Raw genomic sequence first — 20,945 nt, forward strand, 5'->3', positions numbered from 1 at the left:
GGGTTACGGAGAACAGGGGGGTTTGGGGTAAGCGACGGGAGCGTCAGAGACACCCAAGGCAGGAGAAACGCTGTCTGCGGGAAACACGGGACACCAGCCTACGCTGAGCAAAGCCGCGGAAGCCGTGCTGAGTGTTGCAAAGAGCTCATGTGATCAAAGGTGCTGAACGGGAGCAAATTCAAATAATCCTTTATTCAAGACAAACGGTCTTGCCATCCCCAAGTCATAGAAACACTCACTAACAGCCTGACTCAAGGGAGTGCTGCCCTCACACGGGGAAAGACACACCAGGGGAGGCTCAGTGCCTCCAAAAACACAACAAAAAGTTAACAGGAGCCCTTATCAAGGGAAGTACCCAAACCTTTACATTTCCTGATGAACAGCCTAATAACAAGCCTGCCATCCCTAGGCAGCTGTCCATGGTACCTTTTACTGAAAGAATGATTCTCGATGTTCTTTCTCCACTACGCAGTAACACCTCTCGATACTTTCTACTAGACGGTGTGGAGGAGACACTGGACACTCAATGGGTAGGTCAACTCATGCGTCACTTCCCACAGGAGGAGTGCTTTCGTCACGGGAGAGGTCACAGTATTGCTGGGCGGACGAATGTGCCCAAGGTTTGCACTGTCAACATTCACATTGAAAGAATGTATCACTCCTCTGCAGGCTCCTGACCAGTCCGAGGAAACGCAGGGCTCTACGGGGCACCTGCGTACTTGGTTTAGGGGGACGTGGATGGCAGGTCTCCCCACAGCCAGTGCGCTGCGTGACACAGAGACCAGGGGCTGGCCCTTCCGAGGAGGAAAGCCCGTGTCTGTGTCATGAATCCTAGAGAACACATGGACAGACTCACAGTCCTCACTGTCTTCCAGGCTGTAAATCGGTAACCTATGAAGGGAATATCACTACTCTTTTTTACACAGTGTTCTGTTTATTTTTAATTAACTGCCAACACGACCAGGTTGACCTTTCACTCTGAGACTGGACTCACGGCCTCCTTGGAAAATCGGGAGCCTGTAAGCGTGGAGCACATGGCGTGGCTGTCCTGCGTGGCTAACACGGCTGCGGCTTTTAGACCCAGCTGAGGTCTGCCGCTCTGCCTGGGACACGCCACTTACAGCTGAGCTAACTGGTCTCTGCAAGTGAACGCATTTGAGATCCTGAAGTCTACGTCGTATGACAGAAGCACATTTATTAAATGATCAGCATGTTTCATATAATGGAAAAATCAAATCTACCACCTGGAGTTTGAGGGTTTTCTAAATAATATTGTCAGAATATGGTTTAGAGAAAATACGTTTTTTAGACTCAGCGTCTCGCAGTAGTCTTCAAGAACCTGGTCCGTGGCTCCCTGACACCCCCACCACAGGTGGCTCACAGCCCGGAGCCTTCCTTCCCGTGGGTTCTGTGGGGACAGCCCGAGGCGGGACATTCTTACCATGGCCAGCGGGATGACGCCCAGCAGGTCCTTCTGACTCACGTAGATCTTGGATACGCCCAAGTCAGACGTGATGTCTCCGGGGTACTCGACCTGCCACGTGACGAGCTGTGTGGCCGGCAGCTCGCTGGGCTCCTCTATCTCCACGTCGACCTGCATGACTTCATAGGAGGCGCCGTCCACGCTGGAGAGAAGGAGAAGGACAGGCATGAGCGACGGCCGTGTGGTCACGCCCAGGGGGCGACGGGCTCCCCGGCACTCCTGCTGTGCCTCCTCGTGCACACGCGTGTGCTCCCGTCATCCCTGTGAAGAGCGTTTCAGAGAGGCGGGTGAGAAAACACGCCGTTTCCAAGGCGACTCCGGCGCCAGGCCGGTCTTAGACATCACTGCTAAGGGGGCATCATGAAAAGTGGGCATGACGTTTCCTGAGTGCTTTCTCTCCTCTCTTCCTCTAGGAGATCAGGACTCTTTCCCCCACCCCCTGAAACCATATGCTGCGTATATTGGATTTTCCAAGGCCACGGCCAGTTCAAACTGGACGCACAGAATTTTAAAGGCGTCTCAGGGTCATGTGGCTTTGCTCTCTGGCAGGGGTGGGACACAGGGACACGGAGAGCTGCAGAGACACAGGTGAGGCCTGACCAGGAGGGCGAGGCCACCGGCACCCTGCGGCCGGCATGGAGAAGCAGCCCGAGGCCACCTGGACACAGGAGTCATTGTAACAATTATTAGTATTTAGACATGCTGTTTCTTCCTATAAACAGGCATCTAGAAGCAAATCCAGTGAGATTAGCAGGATGATTTTTGTAGGCTTTTGTGTTAGTCTAAGTAATTGGCCACCTTTTCTGCCTCTTCATAGATTGCTTTTACAAAATGCCTGCTCCTGCATCTCGTGGGTGGAAAAAAGGCAGGGGTGGGGCCAGCCACTCCCCGAGGGAGGGAAGAGGTGAAGAGGGTGCAGGCAAGGATTAGCAGAGAAGGCAGCTCCGAGAGATGCTTTTTAAGCCCCAGCAGCCAGAGCAACTCCCGCCTGTCAGATCCATCTCGGAAGATTGGAATGTCACGTACGTGCAAAATGGCCCCTGACATCTGATACTCGGGTCTACAGGGTTTGTCCTTTCAGGTACAGGAAGCTACGGAAATGTGGTTATCACACCCTCAGACCCAATAAGACGCTCAGAGACAGCCGGTGGGGCGTTCTGGGGACTTTCTTCTCAGAGCAGGGGATGAGAGGGAATAGTGGAACATTGGGGGGCTATCATGAAAGGAGTCAGGGGAAGAAGGGAGAAAGAAGAAGGGGAAGAGGAGGAGGAGAAAGACGAGTAGGAAAAGCCATTTTACTCTCTGAGAAGTAGCAGCTGAGATGAAGAGTCGGCCACCATGTATTTGGAGCGCCCGCCTGGCGTTTCCCCGAGCAGAGGGACCCTGAGGTCAGGTGGTGGGCACGCACCTCTTTGGGCTTAGAATTTACGAGAGCCCTGGCATCTCCTCCCCATTTCTGAGACGGCGCATTCTTCTTCCAGCCACACAGGGCCCTGCCCTCTCCACCTGGTCACAAAGGGAGGGAGATCTACAGGACAGAATGTTCCGGAACTCCACTCCACAGTGGAGACGTTACAGCAGAGCCGGGACCCCACCATGTACACGGCTTTCTGTCCTCCTGTGTCCACACAGGCGCCCTCACCTCCAGCCAAACCCCGCAGCCCTTGCTCCCCTGCCCACATGCTTGCTTACGGAGCTCACTCTAACCTGAAAAGCCTTTGCCAATCTCTCCGTAGATGTGAATTCTCCCCGTTCGGCAAGAGCTAGCCACAAAAGCACCAACTGGAATTGTAAAAGGGCTTACTTCATCTAGTTTGATTCATTCAGTAACCTCGCCTGGCTCTCTATAAAGTGTATTTTCTGTTTTTCCTTTAGATCCCTTGCCTGGCCAAGATGTGAAAGGAACACGGCCGCTTTGGAGCAGACTCCCCTCTCTTTGATGCGGTGATAAAAAGTCGCTTTGTTGGGAATTCTTAACCTGGGGACCACAGCAGACTTGTGGATTCTGAAACTGTGTACAGATGTGTGTTTTTTCTTACAATGCCTTGGCTTGCATGGGCTTCTTGGTGATTCGGATGCTGTAGGGCTTTGAAGTGTGTTCCTGGTCATTTCTTCTGGAAATTCTGCAAATGGTGATCTAGCGTTAGAACAGTTTATCCTGTGTGTCTTGGTGGATCGGCGGCAACCTGAGTTTTAATACACTTTGCAAAGAGTTAACACATCCAGGGTTTCAGAAGGCTTGCACACCTGGCGGTATGTACCATTTCTTCGTGTTGAACAGTAAAGCTGAGGACCACACCTGAGCAGATGGTGTGTTTAACAGTACGTGTCCTCAAGAGGGGCCTACGCTTGCTCTGCTCCAAGCCATGCCCAGCAGAGAGGCCAACGCCGGCACTCCCCAGGACGAGTCCGCTGTGTGACAGATGTGGGAGTTCACACAATGGGTCTGCTCGGAGCCGTGGTCTCCATCCTTCCTGTGCGTGGGGACTGCCGGGGTGGGGGGGGTTAGAAATAAGCCACCGACCAGGCACCACTCTGCAGACCTCCTGCCGTCCCGGGCGGGGCCAGGCATCGGGCTCCCTGTTTCTCTCTCTCTCCTTCTGTTCCTTCCTTCCACCCGTCCATCTGTCTTTTGTTTCTGGGTTACCCTACCAGGAACCAGGACGGTGGACAACGGAGTAAGGTTAGACGGGTGTAATTATGTGGACACCGGCACTCTGGGAAATATTCTGGATATGACGGGATTAGAAATAGAATGTACTCAGTTAGTGGATTTGGAAGGTATGCCGGGAAAAATCAGTGACGTCCCCAGGGAGCCGTGAAGAAGGTTCCGGATGCCAATGGGCGCGGGTGTGAGGAATGGCATGGACAGACTCTCAGCCACGGAAACGTAGGGGGTGGTTGAGCATGAAGTGTCCAGATGCCACCCCGGCAGCCTCCCTGTCCCCTCCCCCCCAGGCCACTTTAATGCTGAGCAATAAGGACCTGCTCCATGTGTGATCTGTGCAGAGGGCGGCCCTGTGAGGCCGGAAAGGCTGTGCGTGGACGCGCTCACTACTCCGTCAGGCCTGGGCACTTGCCAGCCTCTGGGCACGGACCCACCTGCCGTTTTACGTCCTTCTGCCCGCGTGGGTGCGACCAGCAGAGGAAAGCCGGGAGGCCGCCTCCCTGTCCAGACTCGTTTGTGGCTGATAAGTGACAGGGAGCAGAGTAGGGACGCAGCCCCTCACCTCAGGAGCACCTCACCCCTGCACGCTGGCTCCATCCATCCCAGTGGGGAAGCCCCTTTCTGCAGCCTGTCCTTCCAGAGATGGGCACCGTCTCCCTGGGGGGCACAGCCTCCCCTTCCGCGGACGCTCTTGTGCCCTGGCTTCAAGATCTCAGTCTTCTCATGAAGAAGCGCTCCCTTCAAGTGGACAAAGGCACAGTCTGCGGCTTCCAAAGTTTAAGAGAAATGAAATGCCCTTTCAGAAAACCAGCCTCTCAGGCATCGATGGTGACCCCAACCCTCAGGGCCACACGGCTCAGAAACCCAAGAAAGAAAACGAAGCTCGGAGGTCTGCGAGACCACCTCCACACACCCCAAGGCCAAGAAGGACATCGTTGTCAGAAGAAAAAGTCTCGCTTTTGGACCGTCACCCCTCTTTTTCCAGAGCGATGTATCAACTAACCTTTATTGAGTAGCTTTAATGTGCCAAACACGGTTTTTAAGGGCTTTTTCTGTCTCTGGCACGCATGCAATCCTCACGGCGCACCGATCAACGGCTGTGATTCACTGCCAGTTTGCAGATGCACAGCTGGGTTCAGGAGGCTGAGACGGTAGCCGGGGTGCCCCGCCGGCAGCAGAAGGGACCGGGAGATGAGTGCCAAACGCCCACTCTCCACTCTCAGTCTCTGCGTGCCAGGCTCCCCACCTCGTTCTCCAGGGCAAGACAGGCATGCCAGGTAGCGATGAAGACCCAGGGGGAAAATTCCCAGCCCCGCAGGGACGCACAGGCCAGTGTGCTACCCCAGGACACCAGTGCCCCCCGGTAAGTGGACAAGCAGAGCTGGCACATCTTTGCAGCAAGAAACTTGGAGGTCAGGCTGCCTCTGGGGTCCTCAGCTGACTCAGCTCCGTGATGTTGTCTATAAATCAAAGTAGAGACCTGGAAACTAGACTCTAGATAGGAGAGCCCACCACCCACCGGAGGGAGGAGAAGCCGTACAGATGGGGACCTGGCAGTGCGAGAATGATCTAGAACGAAGCGTCTGAGAGGCAACTCCAATGCATCTTACAGCCAGCTGTGTGTTCTTCCAGATGAGAAAGCCCACACGTTATGGGCGGCCAGTGACTGAAGGTCACCCTGCAATGCCCCTCCCCCGCCGTGGGCAACGGGCTTCCGGTGTGAGTGTCTGTGGGGGGCTGGGGGGTGGGGGGAGGGGCGCGCAGCCTGAGGTTCGTTTCCAAATAGGCTTCTCAACAGGGTTCTCCAAAGCTACATGGTACCATTTCTGAGAACAAAAGGAAAGCGGGAGAGAAGGCGAAGCTAGTGTCTAAACGGCTGTGAACTTAGAAAACAGTCTGAGACGATTCCGAGCTTCCCCGGAGGCCGCGGGAATGCGGGTCACCACGGGGCAGAAACGACCTCCTCACACCCCCCACCCCCCATCTTCGCTGCCGGCCTGCGAGCGCTGCCGTCCCCACGACCCTGACCTGTGACCTGCCCCGGACACCCTTCTGTCCCGAGCTTCGGGAGCCGCTCTGCCCGCAGCACAGGGGCTCTGAGTGCTGCGGTCTTGGTCCCCGGAGGCGGTGGTGCCCGTGGGTGACAGCCCGCTTCCCGGCCTCCAGGGGGGCGGGGGCGGCACCTGCTCCCACTGCAGTGTCCCCCTGGGGTCCGGCCGGAGCCACCCCCACATGCTGCGCTCTGCCCGCTCTGTCCTACGTCCCGTCGCTCTCCACCGGCCCCGGGACACCTGCTCCTGAAATCACTTGCACACAAGCCCTGGTCTCAGGATCTGCTTCCAGGGAAACCAACGGGGGTTTAAGGCAAGGAGGGCACCGAAGGCCCCCGGCGGATGCGACGGGAGAGACTCTGAGGAGAGAAACGAGGAAGCGGTGAAGGGGCAGAAGGGCCGCCACCCGGGGCTTCAGCATCGCAGGCTCCGCTCGGAGGAACCCAGCAGACCCGGGCAGCGGTCGGCCGCGGTGGCACCTTGGAGGTCTGCGCCGGCGCGGGTGCGGGTGACCAGATGCCCCTCCCGAGCGCAGGCGCCTCCTGCCCCCGCCCTCCTCCACATCTCATTTTCAAGATAAGGGTATTACTCAAATTGTTCCTTCTTAGGTATCACCCCGGGATTGAAGTTTTCCATGACTGATGTCTCTGCTCCTAACTTTTTCATTAGCATTCTCAGAATAAAAACCTTTCCTCAGGAAGTAAGATATGCCCGGACCCTTTAATGAATGTACTTTGTAATGCGATTTTTGTCACCATAAATTTTCCTTCTCGTGTCCTCTGTTCCTACCTTATGATCCTCTGAGGTCTGCTGCCCAGAGTCGTTCTGGAAAAGACGAATGGGGAAGTCACAGCTTGGAGCACACGGTGCTGTTCCCCCTCCTTCTATTTCAGGGCTCCCTCGCCCCCGCCCACACTCCCTCCTCCCCTCCATGCCTTCAGGGAGAGCGCGCGGACTCCTGCCACTTGTTGGATACTGTGCCGGCTGACGGGGAGGCAGACGCTAAAGCTGGCTTTAAAAGATTATGATCTGGGCGCCTGGGTGACTCAGTTGGGTAAGTGTCCAGTTTCGGCTCAGGTCATGATCTCACTTTTGTGGGTTCGAGCCCTGCGTCAGGTTCTGTGCTCACAGCTCGGAGCCTGGAGCCCATCTTCAGATTCTGTGTCTCCTTCTCTCTGATCCTCCCCTGCTCATGCTGTCTCTCTCTCTCTCAAAAAATAAATAAAACATTAAAGAAAGATTATGATCTTGAGGCATCTGGGTGACTCAGTCGGTTAAGCATCTCTTTATTTTCTTTTGTAAGTTTTTTATTTATTTATTTTGAGAGAGAGAGGAGGAGGGAGGGACAGAGAGAGACAGAGAGACAGAGAATCCCAAGCAGGTTCTGCAGTGACAGCAGCGAGCCCACTGTTGGGCTCCTACTCACGAACCCTGAGGTCCCAACCCGAGCTTAAGTCAGAGGCGTAACTGACGGAGCGGTCCAGGCGCCCCAGCATCTGACTCTTGATTTCAGCTCAGGTCATGATCTCATGATCGTGGGACAGAGCCCCGTGTCAGGCTGAGCATGCGGTCCCCTCTCTCTCTTCTCTCTCTCAAAATAAATAAATACCGTAATAAAAATTCAAAAACACTAAAAGAACATTATTTCAATGTTCAGATGCTTGGGCATATCTTCAGAAAGTGACATTAGTAAGTAGGCAGGTGTTTATTTCCCCTGAAAATGAATGCATCTGGACTGAGCGTTGATCTGAGACTGTTCCACAGAAGAACAGGAGAATGAAAGAGACAGGTAGATGCACCCGCGCCAGAATAAACACTGCAATTAGGAGAAGAAACCACAGACCAGATCTATTTGTGCAAGATAATAACGAAAGCACAAAATGATCTTAATTGAATGAGGAAAAGTAGGCTGAGCCAAGTGACGGATCCTTGTAAAGGGGGAAAATGACAGAAAAGGGATGTTCTCTCAGAGGAGTCAGGAGTCCTTCAGGAACCTCTGAAGAATGTCAGAATGTCACACGGGGTCAGGAGCCAAATGCTTGATCCTGTGAGGCCACACCCCACAGGACATCTGTCGTCCTGGGCCCTGCCCCGACCCCAGTGACAGGGACGGCAAACCACGCCCCGTGCTCCCTAAGAGCAGCGCAACCACGCTGTGTGTCCGAGACCCCGAGGGTGCCCTTCTCTGAACTAGGCGGGGTTCTGGTCCTCTCTGCCAGCCGCACCCCTGTTTTCAGCAGTCGGCGAGCTCCTCCAGGTGAAGCTCGAAGTGTGGGGTCAACGGGACGAAGGTGGAGGAGAGAACAAAGATGGGGTGCTTCTGGGGGGACAGAGGGGACAGGCAGCGATTATCTGCTCTTCCCACAGGGGACAGGGGAGAGCACCCCAAAACCTGGGAGCACACCCAATCTCTCCCTGATCACCCAGTTTGGGCTCCTGGGCAGGAGATGCTGCTGGGTCTGCGGTGGGAATTGGGAAGGAGGGCTCTCCGATCAGTCCGCAAGTGGCTGGGGGCCGGGCAGGCCACCAGGAGGTCAACCCCAGAAGGGTGCGGTCTCTGCTGGAAACATGGCCGCCGTGCCCCTGGCCAAGCAACCCCCAGTCCTCGCCCAGATGCTTCCACTGCGCAGTCTTGGCTTTTTCCTAACTTGTTCTGATGCCAGAGGGGGCTCTAGGTGTCATCCCGTGGCCCCTCCCCAGAGAGGCTCACGGCTGGGGTCTGACCCGGGGGCTCCGGGGGTCCAGCAGTCAGTTCCTGGATGCCTTCACCCTTGTCTAGAAACACGAGTGACGTTTCCTGCATCCAGGGCCCCCCGGGGCCCATCAGGACGTGCCCTTCACAACTAAATGAGAGTCCACTCAACTATTTTAAGCAAAGGTTAATGGCTTGAAAACACCTCGTGAACCATGCAGCTGAGCTGCTGGGGTAGAGTGAAGGTTCCACGTGCATTTCAAAACGCAAACAGGATTATTAACGGACAGTGACAATCCCTGTTAACTCCACTGATGGTCTCCTCCACGCCCACCCGATGTGACAGACACAAGTCCCTGGAGGCTCGGATGCTCAACTCCTTTGCGATAAAAAAAAAAATAATTCAAATATGTATCTAGCGGATTCCTCGTAGGAAACAGGACTCGGTTTCCCGAGGCTCAGCCGCTAAACGCCCACGCGGCCCACGGTCAATAGTAATCGTGCCGCAGCCTTCAAGCGCTCAGGGCCTCCGCAGAGGAATTAATTTGCTGGCTGAGGTTAATAGAATGTCAATTAATTTCCTGGCATGAATGTCAATACCTTCTGGTAAGCCTTGTGATTTAAATATAATTGAAGATAAACTTTAAGTCAATGTTGCCTATTTGGATTTGGGCAGGACGGGTGACGTCCTAACACCTCGCCCAGCTGCGGGGAGGAATGATCTCATCAGGAGGGTTGATTTTCTCCCACCAGCAGTCAGGCGCGTGTGTTACCAGAGTCACGTGAGGAGCCAGACCGACGGCACCTTACTTCATCTGTGGCCTCGTAGGTTCCCGTGGCTCTTACCTGCCGGCCTCGTAACAGCTCAGGCCGCTCGCCGGGAGTTGAACAGCCTGGAAGGCCATTTGGTCAGCACGGACTCGCTCTAGTCTAGACAGCGGCTACAGGAAGTGCTACGGAGCGGTGGAGACAACGGACTCGGCACTGAATCACACCCGGGAGGGAACCCGGACTCCGCACGAGTCTCATATGCTGACAGTCTCCCGAAGCCCCAGGGTTCGCAACCACACAAGGGCCAATGACCACAGCCATCCTGTGCACGTGCGACCTTCAACCATCATCGCCAGGGCTAGGACTATCCCAAACGTGTGAAGGCGTGCACTGCGCCCCTCAGAGATGACCCACTTTGAGTGTGTGAATGATGCCATCTGAACTCCACACCCGCGGCCTGGCCGCCATCGGAAGGCACAGCTGTGACGGACCGAGTAATCACTTCCTGACGCGGGTGATTCTCCCCACAGAGCGCGTGAATGCTTTGAGGACAGGAACCATTCCTTCCTCCTTCCTTTCCTTCCCACCTGATAAACTCCCACCTGGTCCAGAGTCTCAGGAGATGAGATTCAACAACAGAGTGAGTCAGTGACTGTGCGGCCAATGTGGGAGGTACTCGAAATCCTTTCTCCCCTTCCTCCTTTCTGACAGAGCCCAGTTTGGTCAAGTTGGCAATACGTATCCCTTGCCAACAGGAAGCAGATGACTGGGAAGCTACTGGCCAATGAGACGTAAGCAGAAATCTGTTTCGTGAGGCTTCTAGGAAACACGTTTTTCCCTTGATAAAGAGACACAGCTTCACAGGGCATGTGCTTTTCACTCTCCTTCTTTTCTCTTTCCTGCCTGGAATATTGATGTGATGTCTAGATGTGCTGCAGCCGTCTTGTGACAGTGAGGTGGCATGTCCAGAAGACAGGAGACAAAGACCCCATTGCATGATTTCGTGATTGTACCAGCCATGGAGGACCTACACACATCTTTTTGCTGTTTGGGATACCCAACCCTCATGTTTTAAAGGTCATGACGTTTGGTCGTTTGTTACATGCAGCTGAATGCTGTCTTCACAGTGCAGAGAGGATGCACACCTCTTGGCGTGTGTGTCTGTGACGACCATGTGAAGGTCTGCGGGGAGGCAGGAGACAGAGCCAGGACAAGTGATGCTCATTGCCAATCTCCCTAATTGATAACCCACCTTTTAAAATTTTAACTTAATAAAAATCTCTGCTCCTCATATTTTTTTAAAAAAATTTAAATGTTTTATTATTTTTGATACAGAGAGAGACAGAGCATGAGAGGGGGAGGGGCAGAGAGAGAAGGAGACACAGAACCGGAAGCAGGCTCCAGGCTCTGAGCCTACTCTCAGCACAGAGCCCGACGCGGGGCTTGAACCCACAAATGTGAGATCTGACCTGAGCCGAAGTCGGAGGCTTAACCGACTGAGCCACCCAGGCACCCCCCTCGTATTTTTTTTATTTCAGGTATCAGTTCCACTGTCTTCCCGCCTCTGAGTGAGTCCTGCCAGGTATGACGCAGGAAACCAGTGGATTCGGTTGACATAACACCGACCTTCGCTGGAATACTTGAGAATAATACAGTCCTAAGATTCCACTGGTACGTTTAGATGCTCACCGGGAGCCAGCAGCCCTCTGTCAGTTATTCGTTAAACATCCCCTCTAGCTGTTAGGACGGCTTGGGGCAGACCTAGGTAGTTGGGGTTCCAAGGGCTAATTTGCAAATACTGCTGCATGAAGAGGCGACATGTCAACTGAATTTTCCAGCCATACAGAAAGTAGACAAAGACCATGAACAGTCATCTCAAGGTACAAGCAGAGAAAGGGAGGGGAGAGACTTCTATTAGAGATTAAAGCCAGGTGAGATCACGTAATTTTGGTGTCCTTGTTAGCTCCCTTCATCCTCTGACACCGAGAAGGTTATAATATGGAGACAAGACCCCCACCGTCAGACATTACAGAGGCTGAGCAGAGTGAGAAGAGCAGCTCACTAAGGAAAAGAGCAGTGGTGAGGACTGTGGCTAACCGGAGAAGGAACACCATCACTCATGGGATGTCCCCACCCGGCACTCGCCTGCTATTCTGGGAAGTATGGACAGCTGTTCTGAATTTGCCCCCAACATATCCATTTTTTAAAATTAATTGAAAGCTCCTGATTATCAAACGTTGACGACTAATTCAAAGTTTCTTAAAATCATCAGGAAGCCCAAATAAATATATATTTAGGCCAGACGTTGCACAAAGTCCATTGGGTTTGCAGTGATGATGGTGATCATGAAGATAGTGACAGTCATGATGGTGATGGTGACGATGATGATGATGATGATGGTGATGGTGATGATGGTGATGATGATGATGGTGGTGGAGATGGTGATGATGGTGGTGATGATGGTGGTGATGCTGCTGCTGGTGCAGATGGAGATGGTGGTGGTGATGGTGATGGTGGTGATGGTGGTGATGATCGTGATGATGGTGATGATGATGATGGTGATGGTGGTGATGGTGATGATGGTGGTGATGGTGGTGATGGTGGTGGTGGTGATGGTGGTGATAATGGTGATGGTGGTGGTGGTGGTGATGGTGGTGATGGTGATGATGATGGTGGTGGTGATGGTGGTAATGGTGGTGGTGATGATGGTGGTGATGTCATGATGGTGATGATGATGGTGATGGTGGTGATGGTGGTGGTGATGATGATGGTGATGATGGTGATGATGATAATGGTGGTGATTGTGGTGGTGGTGATGGTGATGGTGGTGATGGTGGTGATGGTGGTGATGGTGGTGATGTCATGATGGTGATGATGGTGGTGATGATAATGGTGGTAATAGTGGTGGTGGTGATGGTGGTGATGTCATGATGGTGATGATGGTGATGATGGTGATGGTGGTGGTGGTGGTGATGATGGTGGTGGTGGTGGTGTTGGTGATGGTGATGATGGTCATGACAGTGATGGAGATGGTGAGGTGGTGGGGATGATAATGATGATGTGGCATTGATTGGAACTGGAAAGACACTCATGTCTCTTCATATCTATACACAGATCTATTAAACCCAGCTCAATGTGTGAGGTTAACAAGAAACATTTAACAACTCAGCTGCCCTTTCCTTTTCAGGTCACAGTAATGAACACTAAGGCGTGTGTTGGTGGCAACATGCCTTCTGCCGTCTCGACCCCGACTGTATCCATGTGTTAGGTGCTGTGGTGGGTAACGTGTGGGCCGGGATTCACCGGTCAGTCTGAGCATATGATCCCAGTTACCCTTCAACGGCTGGCAAGAGAGAGGGGCTAGTGCAGGCAGGCCCGAGCTGGGCTTCAGCAGCAGGGAGGACCTGCCACTGGAGGGCAGTCACAAGGCAGAGGGGCGTGTAGAAAAGAATATGTTACTGCTTTAAGTTTTTCCTACATCATACCTCACACATTTCTTTCAATGAATAACAAGTGTGGGCCATTGAAGAATGACCCTGAAGGGTCTCCAGGTCTAACTGAGAGCAAAGGCAAATGACACCTTACACGGTGAAAGGGATTTTGCAGCTCTGATTAAGCATCTCGAGATGGGGTGACTATCCAGCTGGGTCCTAGTGTTATTACAAGGATCCTCCGAAGAGAGAGATTTCATCCCAGGAGAGAGACGGCCAAGTGACAGTCCCAGAAACATAAATTAGGAGGATATGCTTTGAAGATGGACAGAGAAGTTACAACCCAAGGATTACATGTGGATCTAGAAGCTTGAAAAGAAAAGGAAACAGATCCTCCATCAAAGCCACCAGACGGGCTCAGCTCTGCCATCACCCCGTGAGAATGCTTTGAGACTTCGACTTCCAGGACTGCAGGGCAATAAAGTGCTCGTGCTTTAAGCCACAAGTTCATGGTAACTGGTTCCAGAGGCCACAAGAAGCAGATACAACCTGGTCCTTGTTAGAAAGGCCAACCTGCTAGGGTGACGTGCTATTTCAAAGACTGAGGAAGTCAGATGTCAAGTACCGCAGGCTACACGTCAGTGTCCTTCCAAAATTTGTGTTGACACCTCACCCTTCGTGTGACGGCGTCAGGAGGTGGGACTTTCGGGAGGTGATGAGGTCGTGGTGATGGTGCTTCCTGGTGGGATCAGTGCCCTCACAAAGGAGACCCCAGAGAGCTCCCTCCCTTCCCCCTGATGTGGGCACAGCAAGCAGGTAGGTGTCTGTGAGCCAGAAATCCGCCCTCACCAGACACCGAATCTGCAGGTGCTGTGATCTTGGACTTATAAGCCGCCCCGTCAGTGGTGTTACAGCAGCAGACCAGGACACGAGGATTCTCTGTAGATACGAGTGTCTGGATGCTAAGCATTTGAAACGGGGATCGCAGAGTGGGACTCAAGGCCATCACTTACGTGAGCAAATCCTTCCAGCCTCATCTATGACCCCGCCCCCACCTCACATTTCAGGCCCTATTCCAACGGAAATGTACTTAAATGATAAAAGTTTGGATTTCATAAGAAGAAACACAATAGGACCTTGCTCTGAGCTTCACAAATCTGTAAAAAGAAAGAAAAGAAGGGGAGCCTGGGTGACTCAGTCGGCTAAAACGTCTGTTTTCGGCTCAGGTCATGATCTCACGGTTCGTGGGTTCCAGCCCTGCATCGGGCTCTGTGCTGACAGCTCAGAGCCTGGAGCCTGCTTCACATTCTGTGTCTCTCTCTCTTTCTGTTCCTCTCCTGCTCATAATCTGTCTCTCTCTGTCTCTCAAAAGCAAATAAATGTTAAAAAAAAATTTTAAGTAAAAAAAAAAAAAAAACCAAAAAAGAAAGAAAAGAAAAGAAAAAGGTAGAATAAACATGCACTTCCTGTTTCCTGCTGGGGTCATGTGGGCTGCATGTCTCTTATGTCTAGAAGACAAAGGCCTGCTCATCCCTAAGGACGTCAAGACGTGACATTAAGCCAAGCCGTGCGAGGCACAGTGAGGCCGGCCAGGCAGAGGCCGTGGGCACCCTGGGAGAAATGGACGAGCTTCCTGGCTTTTACATTCCAGACGCCTCGGGCCACAGGGAAATATCAAGATAATACATAAATCAAGGAAATAAAGATGTAAACATTTAGAAGAATGAGGAAGGGCGTACAGGGAGCGCTGGCACCCTCCCCAGGGAACGGTCAGATGTGCCGCTCAGTCGGCTCGGCCTGGGGCTCACGCAGCAGCCATCTCCTCCCGGGCCCGAGGCTGCCAGTCTGAGATCAGGCTGCCCATGGGGTCGGGTTCTGACGAGGGCTCGTGTCCGGCTTAGGGACGCCCACCTTCCCTGTGTGTCCTGGCGTTGGGGGGGGGCCGGGCGGAGACAGAGACAGAGACAGGGATCTCCTCTCCCTGCCGGGGCAGGAACCCTAGGGTTAGGGCCCGCCCTTCCAGCCTCATTTAACTTTAATTACCTCCTAAAAGCCGGTCTCTGAACAGTCCCAGTCCCAGTCCCAGCGGCAGTTAGGCTTGGACCCGTGAATTCCGGGGGAGCACGATCCAGTCCAGAGCACAGGCCCGGCCTGGAGAAGGAGGGGATTCAGAGCCAGTAAGAACCAGACTCCGGTGAGAAGTAAGGGGCCAGAGCTGAAGAGAACAGGGGAGCGACCAAGTCACAGCACGGACCCCCAGGCCTGCTCTGAGGAAGGCCCGGGCCGGCCGCTTTCAGGCCGTGTGTCACGATCTGCCTCTGGCAACGACAGGACAGGGCAGCGCATGACAGCATGACAGCAGCTCTGGCCCCGAGACGGCTTAATACAGTTTGGCGAATGACACGTCAACAGCCCAGTGGCCCCGCAGTATTTCAGGGGGCCCGGAAGAGAGAGCCGGGGCGCCTGCAAGGTGGCAGTGATTAGAATCTGACGCTCCAACGCTCCCCAAACTATACCCGGGTGTGGCTTCTGATCAGCCCTCAGGGAACACCCGGGGGCCGGGGTCAGTGCTCCAGCTCCTCGACATCACGACATCACGGCGATCCTCCCCGGCCCACCCTGCTCAGGGCGGCCCTCCCCCGACGGAAGCCTCAGGGGGCCTGGGCGAGCCGCCACAGCAAATGCAGCAGGCGGCGTTGAACCACTTTACGTAGAGCGGATGATAAATTCAACAGCTAACGCGTTACGCTGAAGCTTATCATAATTCAATAAATTACTCAGTGCAGCCGTCAGTAAACATGGAGCAATTTACAAGTGGCCCAATCATGAGATACTGTGATTCAGGCTCACCATCCGTAACTCGTGTCTACACCACAGGCTCAATGCTGGAGTCAGTTTAGAACAGAGGTTTAGGCCATTGGGGACATCTGGGGACATCAGATAAGACCATAACAGGGTCCCACCTCCCACAGACTCAAGCCCTCTGAGGTGCACACCGGGCGTGCCTCTGTTGCTGTTTGTTCGTTTGAATTCCTCGCATGATTCGTAGGTACAGCCATGGCTGAGAACCACCATTTTCGAGCTGTGAGGAAATCCGACCTTTGGGGGCACGTGATCCCATCAGGCTGGGGAGCAGGGGAGGCGAAGGCACCACGAAGGGGGTTGTCCTGAGCCCGCATAGCCCATTAGCATCGCCAGGGCTGTTGTAAGGACAGCACAGCCTGGGTCCCACGCTCGGTTCTGATCCCACGGGTGTGGGGCCCCGGCCGGGCATCAGGGTGGTCAGAGCGTCCGGACTGCAGAGGCCCGGAACTCCTCCAAGCCGGTTCTCGTGGCGCTCCCCCAGGAGCGGTCAGGCTCACGCTGAGGCCAGGCCCCAGAGGCTCGGGTGTTAGGCTGATCTGGGGTACATCCTGGGCACCAACTGTTCTCACGGCTCCCCATAACCCTCTCCCTGCACCCAGAGCCAGCAAGCACTGATTTAGCCATTTCCGGTAGACGCACTGGTGCGTGGCCACATAAGGACGCAGGTCTGAGTCAGCCTTCCCTTGTATTTAAAGGGGAAGGTGCCAGCTTCTCCCTATCATTGGACAATGAAAGGGCGCACATTGCCCAGGGAAGGAGGGACAACTCCCGTGGTACCCAATCAGGAGAGGCAGGCTAACACCTTTGACCTTTCTAGGGGCGGGCCTAAAGATGGAGGCTAGCCACTCCCCACTCTACGTGAGGGTCTTAGTCACGCCCTACAAGAGGGTCCTGGGCCCACTCTGTGATTGGTTGATACCCTAAATGTTGTGATTGGCTCCCACTACTGCCAGTATTGATAGGGGGGTAGGGAATGGACCGCTGTGCCTGTGTCCTCATTTCTTTTTACGCCCCCTTCCTAAGAAAGCCCCTAGGCTGCCATGTTCGGGGCTCCCTCTCCACGTGGCCAGCGGGTTGGTGGAGTCTGTGAGCCCGAGCTTAAGCCCGTAGTAAAGCCCTTTGTTTTTGCATGTGTGACTCAGTCTCCCTGGTAGTCTCTGGTTCCTTTTGGGGCGATACTGGAAACGTGGGCATAACAGCTTGACGCTGGTGAAAAACGGGACCTTCACTCCCAGAGATGAACGTGGAAGTCAGGAGGCTGCAACTTTCCGGGGGGAAAACAAGAATATCCCCCAAAAGATGTCCCCATGTGACTAACTGCGTCACAACCGTGGGCATTAGGACAAGAGCAAGGTGACATCTGAAGGGGTTCTGGCCTTTTGAAATGCCTCGGGCCACCCCGGCCACCAGCACCATGGACGCCTGGTTCTCGTATGTACCCGGGCCCCTCCCTGCTCACCTGCTGTTACACCGTGCCACCTGCATACAGAGTCCTGAGCAGGGACACTGGGGAGGCTCCCAGGAGACACGCCCTCAGGGAGGTGAGGAGGAAGGACAGGGAGCGCAGCACCGCCCGACCCAGCAGGCTGCGCCTGGGCGGGGTGGGCAACGCGGCTCTCCCTGAGAACCGAAGGAAGCAGCCGAACACGACAGGAAGCAGGAAGGATTCTAGGTGGGCGGAGCTAGTAGCTTCACAGGAAGCTGGAAGCATTGCAGGTGGGCGGAGCTAGTAGCGTCAAAGGAAGCCAGAAAGATTGTAGGTGGGTGGAGCTGGTAACTTCCACATAGAACAAACATCTCCTGGCAGCTTATGATGTGCAGAAACAGTGTCCCACAACTGGGGACAAGTGAATGAAACACGTGCGCTCAGCAGGGGGTGTGCTATCTTCTCGGCCCCCCTTCCCTGTTCTAACTGCACCTCCACAGCGTTTGGAGGGGGCCTCCCCTCCCCACCTTCTGCTCAAGTGTGCGGTCCCTAGGTAATCCACAGCAGCCCGGTTCTCGGTCACAGAGGTCGGGTAACAGGGGTGCGCACACTCATTCAAAAAATCCACTTACATTTCCGGAGCACCCATGAGGCCAGTAATGCTCCAGGCACAGGGGCTAAATCCCTAAGCAATGTAAACAGAGCCCCTGTGATCAGGTAGTCGAGATATCAGGAGGTGGGAAGCAATGAACAAGCAAAAACAATTAAGAAACAAATAAATAGGGGCACCTAGAGGGCTCAGTCGGTTGAGCATCTGTCTGACTCTTGGTTTTGGCTCAGGTCATGATCCCAGCATTGTGAGATCAAGCCCCGCATCGGGCTCTGCACGGAAGCTTGGAGGCTGTTGGGATTCTCTCATTCCCTCTCTCCTCACTCCTCCCCAACTCTCTCTGAGAAAATAACAAAAGAATCGCTCTCAAAATAAATAACTAAAAACAAATAAATATATGGTGACTGGTAATGATCAGGGTGTGGTACATCCCTTGCTCATCCCTTGGTACACCTGTTGCAAGTGTGGCCCGAGGCGGGAGCCCAAGGGGGTGGTCTGCTCTGAGAGGCCCAGCCGGCTCTGGATTAGCGTAAAGCCTGCTGGATGGGAAGTCAGGTGTGTGTCTCGCCAGGACTCCCTCTTCTCTTCCTTGTGCTCTGTCTCTCTCAAAGCTAAATAATAAACATTAAAATAACTTAAAAAAAAAGAGGAGGCCAGGAGACAAACACGCAAGGAAGACTGTGTGCAGACACAATACAGCCATCTGCACGCCAAGGAGAGCGGCCTCGGACAAAGCTGAACTCCCTGACAGCTTGTCCCACACTTGGACCTTCCACGCTGGGAGAAGATAAGCCGCCATGTTTGCACCCCCCAGTCTGTGGTTTCTCTGGGGGTGTATGCTTCCCATGAGGCATAGTTTACGTGAGGGCGTGGGCCGCGGGGCATGTTGGAGAACGGCGTTCCAGGTCAGGACAAGAACGGATGCGCTACGTTCTCATGGTGCAGCCCAAACTGAGGAATGTTAAAAGAAACAGCAGCATAAAAATTAAATATTCTTCCTAATTGTTGAGATATTGCCAAGGGTGAGGTCGGCCACATGCCACCACGTCCCTTCTGTGAGGATGCACAGAATTCCATCAGGTCCTGTCACCAGGAGACACTGTGCTTCTCCTTGGGAACCAGAATGTCCACTTTGCGGCTGCTTGGAATCTTTTCTGTGACGGCATTCTTGGGCTGGCTAAAGGCTGGAACTTTCTGAGAGAAATGCTAGGCCTACAGTCTGGGACTGTACAGAGCCACACAGTACAAATTCTAGCTGGACTTTCCTATTTCCACCCACAGTCTCCTTTCACTCGTTTTTTAAGTTTTTATTTATCTATTTGAAGAGAGAGAGCAAGAGAAAGTGTGCATGGAAGGGGAGGGGCAGAGAGGAAGAGAGAGAATCCCAGGCAGGCTCTGTGCTGTCCATCCAGAGTCCTCCAGGGGGCTCGATCTCAGGACCCAGAGATCATGACCTGAGCTGAAATCAGAAGTCGGACACTCAACCAGGTGAGCCCCCCAGGGGCCCCCATGTATTACTGTCACGTGTCCTGTGGTAATCAAGCCATGCCAAGTCCATGCTAATGAAGGAACATAAATACATCACGTGTAAAGTACAAATACTGTCTGTGCGTGTTAATGACGTTTCCCAATTGCTACGGACTCTTCGCTTTTCAAAGGCCGTATCCAAATGATCATTTTCTCAAAGTGAAACTTCAAACTGCACTGGAGGACAATTAGGGGCCACGCATCAAGAGGTCTTTTAATTAGACAACGTGGGGATGCGTGCAGGGGTGAGAACAGGCACACGGCGAGTCCGCTTTGGCAGAGGCAGCGAGCCCGGCCCGCGTCTCCTGCGCATGTCCCCGGGTTGATCAAAGCCAGGCCGCTTTGAGCCCTCCAGCCGCTGGCGCACGGCTGCCACCCAGCACTCTCGAAGCTAATTGAAAGCCGTGGTCAGGTGTGTTCCGGAACGCAGACCCTTTCATGGCCCTCAGGAGCTGGCAGTAGATTTTTCAGGAGCTAATCAAAGGTGTGGGGGGAACTGAGACGGGTCATTTCACAAGGCAGCTGAAGCAGAATTAAATACTGGGGTCTCTCCATGCTTTGCCGGCTCCTTCTCAGGCCCTGAAGCAAACCCCAGCTCTCAGCAGAGGAGGGCCACCCCCCTTCCCACCCAGCCATTTGCAGGATGGCATTTACCCGCCAACGCCGAGGCTTGGCGGACTGCAGCAGAGCCGGGCTACCTTAAAATGTAGTCAACAGCACATCATTGCTTTTGGTTCACTTATTTCACAGGGGCTCAGACCACTGGAAAGTCCAGTTGGGTGCACAACTGACCCCCAGTGAGGGAGTCAATTTTGAAATAAATGTCTTAAGCAGCTTCAGAGACGGAAACGAGTGTGGGCTCCCAGCCGGATCGTCCGTGCGCTTGCCCACGGAGGCCGTTGGAGGTAATCGCCCAGGAACAGTGGCGCACTTAATCAGATAGGTCTCTGGAGCATTTGCTTTTAATTCAATCAGTGGATTACATTTAATGAACCTGATTATGGGTAATAAACGACGGAAATGTGTTACCTTGGAAGGCGAGTTCATTCTGACGTGGGATTTGCTGTTGGGGAAATAGTAATTAGTCCCCTCTTATAGTCTTCTTAGTTCATCTGTGAATTTGGCCACCACTCTGCTGTCTACACACACACACACACACACACACACACACACACAAGCGCGCACACACTCATGGTGTTTAACTTACAAGTGGAATAGTTTGCATTCATCGAGAAGAAAAAGAAGAAAATAGACCCTGTGGTTTTTATAGTTCCACCTGTCTCCCAGGTGACAATCCTAACAGGTCTATGAACGGATGGGTGGATGAATGAATGAATGCAAGAAGGAATGAATGACACTATAGTCGTGGTGTTTCTTTCCACAGACAGACATGTGCATTGATACCCCAAAATATAACTTCT

The 20,945-nt window shown here is 53.5% G+C and overlaps 1 protein-coding gene across 1 annotated transcript in view; it reads right to left on the bottom strand.

The window, feature by feature from the left end:
* Positions 1-20,945, bottom strand: part of TMEM132D (transmembrane protein 132D) — a 442,505-nt gene that overhangs the window by 160,661 nt on the left and 260,899 nt on the right. The window contains exon 6 of the mRNA XM_029921636.1: positions 1,442-1,625. Coding sequence (XP_029777496.1) covers positions 1,442-1,625 — 184 coding nt within the window. The remainder of the gene's footprint in view (positions 1-1,441; positions 1,626-20,945) is intronic.

The sequence above is a fragment of the Suricata suricatta genome, chromosome 14 (genome assembly GCF_006229205.1).
Source record: "Suricata suricatta isolate VVHF042 chromosome 14, meerkat_22Aug2017_6uvM2_HiC, whole genome shotgun sequence".
NCBI classification, from domain to species: domain Eukaryota; kingdom Metazoa; phylum Chordata; class Mammalia; order Carnivora; family Herpestidae; genus Suricata; species Suricata suricatta.